This window comes from Penaeus monodon, chromosome 6 (assembly GCF_015228065.2).
Source record: "Penaeus monodon isolate SGIC_2016 chromosome 6, NSTDA_Pmon_1, whole genome shotgun sequence".
In the NCBI taxonomy this organism is placed as follows: domain Eukaryota; kingdom Metazoa; phylum Arthropoda; class Malacostraca; order Decapoda; family Penaeidae; genus Penaeus; species Penaeus monodon.
The window spans coordinates 38,713,719-38,718,718 of NC_051391.1; the positions used below are offsets into that span (position 1 = coordinate 38,713,719).

The window sequence follows — 5,000 nt, forward strand, 5'->3', positions numbered from 1 at the left end:
TAGAACATACTATGTGAAAAACACTTTTTTTGTAATTTATATATAACTAAAAATCTAAGAAAAAATAAAACCTATCACATAATATACAAATTTAAAATACAAAACCAACTTAGCAAATCCCATACCTCAGTTACAACCAAAACTAAGAAAAAAACAAGATATATGAGACTATAACTTCGTGCTCTCAGGTGTGAGCTTTGCTGAAGAAGACACTTGTGGAACCTCAGCATTATCAGGTAGATCAACCTGCAAATGCATTAAAAAATATTACTCATACAGTATGTCATATATTATATTACTGAATACATAGATAAAAAATGTGATCCAAAACAAAAAATAATTGTTTAGCCCAATGCTGCCGGGCGTGGAATGTATGCGCATGCCATGCCCACTGTGAATTTACTTCATTGTTTTTACACATAGATGGCTACACTACACCAATGAACCAATTACAAGTACTGCCTGTCTCGTGCATTTACCCTTTTGCTTGATTTACGAAAATATTTTACGTTATTTTATTTTTTGTTACCAATGTTTATAACATTATGGTAATTATAATGTCTATAATAAAACTAGCACCATTGATATTTATAGCGTTAGTAAAAAAACGTTTTTCCTGCCAGTTCCAGGAAAGGTGAAATCAGGTTGGTCACAGGGTCTACTAATTGACTCCTTTGTGGCTGAGTACTAGCAGAGCCATCTATGTGCAGAAACATTTCAAAGAAAATAAAAAATAAGCACAGCATTTTCCCGGCAGCACTGGGTTAAACATAACATAATTACAAATAACATAAAACTGATATTCCAATGCTTTACTAAGAAGGATTTTTTTTTTCTAATTGTATCAATATATTTTATGAAAAGAGAGAAAACATGTACAATCAACTAATTTCAGAGATAGATGATATGCCAAAACAAAAGATAACAAGAAAATATGACCAACAATAAAACTACAATTGTTTTTACCCTGAAAGACTTACAAAATTTTACTTATTTCTATCCTTAATTTATATTTCATTCAAGCTAAACCAGTTCTAACAAAGGCTAAAGTAAGAAAATCTCTTTTCACTTCACTCCTCAGATCTTATATTTGATGTTGCAAGTTATACAAAATATAAATAACAATATCCTCTTCAACATCGCACATATCAACACCACACCAGTTCAAACCACAATTTAAAATATTTACAAAATCACAACTCTTTCTCTCACCTCCTTCAAGCATATATTCTCTACCACTCAAGAACATATTTCAACTAAGAAAGTCTCTTGCTCTCTCCTACTTGCTTTGAGCAAGCATTGGCTTCCAATTTGCCCACCTTTAAATATAGGTAAAAATCTTCTCTGAACACATCTCCATACTATCACACTCCTTAAACCAATGAATTCACTCTTCCTCTCACCTTGTCTGAGCAAATATCCTCCTCTAGAGCAGCTGAAGGGGGCGGCAGGCGTACCCAAGTTGCGAAAAGATCATGGTCCAGAATCTCATTTCCTCCTGTAAGCCTGCTCACTATCACACCCACTAGCAATGTTATCAGGAAGCCTATAGCTGCTATCCACATGTATGACACTGCATAGATCTCATGGAGGAAAGAGGTGCTGTGAAACAAAAATAAAAATAAAATGAAGCTAGAGAACATATGAAGAAAGAATAAGAGCAATGGTAAAGCACTTCCGGTTACATTAATGTGAATAACTATAATAAGATCATTGTGTTAGTTTGGAGACAGTGATAATAATGGTAAAACTGATAACAAATAACAATGATAATAACTGTAACACCAATAATAATAAAAATTAACAATAATTATATTGACAATAATAGCAGCAATTAGTAACAACAACAATAATCATTATATTTATCAAAATAATAATAATGATAATATTAACGATACTAATAATAAAAAATAAATAATAATAACAAAAATAATATCAACAACAACAACAACAGTAGCAATAATAATAACAATGATAATGATGATGATAATGGTAATAATAATAATAACAATAATAATGATAATGATAGTGATAACAATAATAATAATAAAAATGATAATAACAATAATAATAATAAAAATAATAACAATAATGATAATGATAACATCAATGATAATAATAATAATAATAATAATAATAATAACAACAACAACAATAATAATAATAATAATAATAATAATAATATAATAATAATAATAATAATAATAACAATAATAACAACAATAACAATTTAACAACAACAATAACAGTGGTAATAATATTTTTTTAGTAAGAACAAAACAGTTGTCAAAGTTATCATCATCACTGTTCAGCCTCACAATATAGCTTACCTCTCCACAACTTCAGCACTATCAACAGCTTGTGTCATATTTGCCACATCAACTGTAATTTCAGTCAAGGTCATATTCCCCAAGACAGCCTCTTCACCAAGGCTTCTGCTTGTGATAAGAGTTGTGTTGTCTGCAGGACAACCTTCCACGGAGACTGGCTTGAAAGGAGGTGGCGGTTTTGGCCTTCCAAAGCCAATCCATAGGGTGAACACAAGGCCAATAAGAAGACCTGACATTGCACCCTGAAGGATAAATAGTCTTAATACTTCATGTAAATAATAATAATGACTGATGGTAGTACATAAATCTTTACTTATGATCCTCACAAGTATGGCATTGAATGTTAAATTATTGCAAATCATATGCATTGCAATGAATATCAAATTATTGTCCTATCTTTATCACTTGCATATGTCAAAATGAATGTAGTCAACAAAGACAAAGTATATGTACCTTCTGATTTGCACATTTACACAACATCCCCAGAGTAAAAAGGGAGAGCAAAGGTCCCCCAACTGCACCAAAGATAGTTAAGGAAGCCTGGAGGATACCAGTACCCAGTAATTTTGCTGAAAAAGCTATGGTCATACACACACCACCATAAACACAAGCCAGAACTTTACTGATCTTTGTGGCTTGTTTTTCTCCAATGCCAAGACTGCTTGGGGCAAACGGCTGTTGAGAAGAAAAGAAAGACTTAGGAAAAGTAGCTAGAAATATACTCTTTGGTCAGAATAAGCAACTCTTACCCTGTGCAACTGAGTACTATACTGTTATCAAATAATACTTTTCAAAATATAAGCACATTTCATAAGCTTAAGAATTATCCAATATAATGATTTTCAGAGCCTTATCTAATGTATCCAGACATCTAAGCTATATTACTCTTTCTCTATTTAGGTTATTCTCCTTTTATAAAATTCTACTACCACATATGAGCATTCTAAACAGACAAGCATAATTATATTACATTATATCTAATTTTAAATATGCTGATTCATAATTTACTCCTTACAGCATTCACAAATGATCTGCACCTACCAGGATGTAGTCTTGCACTGTGACAGCTGCTAAAGAATTCAAAGCAGAAGAAACGGTTGACAGGGATCCACTGAAAATTCCTGACACAAATAGTCCTGACAGTCCTGGGATCATCCCATAGTCTCAACTACATAGAGAGGCAGCAACTGGAAGAAAGAAAGAAAAAAGGAAAGAAAGAAGGAAAGAAAAAAGGAAAGAAAGAAAGAAAGGGAAAAAAATTAATATACTTTTTTGTTGTCTTTAATCCTACAGTGCCTTTTGGCCAAGGAGTTTGCTGCGTATAGTAGAACTTCCCCCTTGACTCACTTTAGCAAGTCATAATGCCTATAGCTATACCCATCATAATGAGTTGGTTTTTCATGACAGCTATAGGCATGTCTGGCTATTAGAAGTTAAGTATTAAAGGTTCAGAAAATTCTTAAAATCAATAAATGTATATTCACTTATTATCATCAAAACCAATAAATACAAAAATTGTGTTCATATAATATCATCATCTACATAAGGACAAACATATAGAGAAAGAGAAATATGTACCTGGTCTGAGTTTGATATGCGACCACTCTTTATAGGGTCACAAAGGTGATACTGAGCATACAGCACCAGACCAGCAAAAGATGTGGACAAGCTGAGGAGAGTTAATATTGGCCATTGGATCCATAATGATCCCTGTGCTCTTCGAAGGTCTCTGAAGCAAGAGTGTAAGAAATTATTTCTCTAACGTAATTTGTGAATCGTGGAAAAAAATAATCTCATTTATATAAAGAATTATAAATAACATATTGATATATAGCAAAAATAAATATAATACATACAAACCTACAAAAGACATAATACTATTCATAAAGTCAAATAAGAGACTGTTTAATATAAAAATAGAAGTAAATAAGTAATAAATATAAAACAAAGATCCAGAGAATAAATCTACACTCTAGAACACCATACAAAGAACATACTTAATGGTAAGAAGCCTTTGGACCTGTGCCTGGTTAACACCATACAAAGAACAGTATGTGAAGATACCACCAATACCAAGGCTCCAAATTGTGTGCCTTTCACGTGGATCTGGTGAGACGCTGAAAAAAAAAAATGTAGCTACATTAACATTTTCCAGGGGACCTAAAATATAACATATCCATATATAAAAAAAACATCATAATATATATAAGGTTTCCAAAATATATTTGGCATTTTGAAATTAAAACAACAAGGTATAACTCATACTATACTACAACTTTAAAACACAAATCTTACTTGAAGAACTCTAGTCTTTCACCTTCTTTGGCAATCTTGAAAATATTAGAAACACCATGATCTTTTACACCCCGAGTAATCACAGCAAAGACGGCAGCAAACATCAGTAACGACTGGAAGACATCAGTTACCAGCACAGCCTTCATTCCACCCAATGTGGAGTAGAAAGTACAAACTAATCCTACAGCTATGATGGACCACTGAAGAGATATTCCTGTGGAAAACATTTTGTATTATAATTGATGAAATAACCACGAAAATTAAATTTCTGAAGCACTTTCTTCCACACACACAATCTCTTGGTACTTTATAAAGTTAATTCTTACTTCTAAAGATTCACACATACACACTCACTCACTCTCTTATTCACCCAAT

At 32.1% G+C, this 5,000-nt stretch overlaps 1 protein-coding gene across 1 annotated transcript in view; it reads right to left on the reverse strand.

Moving 5' to 3' along the window:
- Positions 1-5,000, reverse strand: part of LOC119573994 — a 25,801-nt gene that overhangs the window by 8,065 nt on the left and 12,736 nt on the right. Inside the window, 10 exon segments of the mRNA XM_037921094.1 lie at positions 110-246; positions 1,288-1,319; positions 1,404-1,602; positions 2,331-2,572; positions 2,784-3,005; positions 3,372-3,484; positions 3,487-3,517; positions 3,909-4,059; positions 4,328-4,447; positions 4,626-4,839. Coding sequence (XP_037777022.1) covers positions 110-246; positions 1,288-1,319; positions 1,404-1,602; positions 2,331-2,572; positions 2,784-3,005; positions 3,372-3,484; positions 3,487-3,517; positions 3,909-4,059; positions 4,328-4,447; positions 4,626-4,839 — 1,461 coding nt within the window.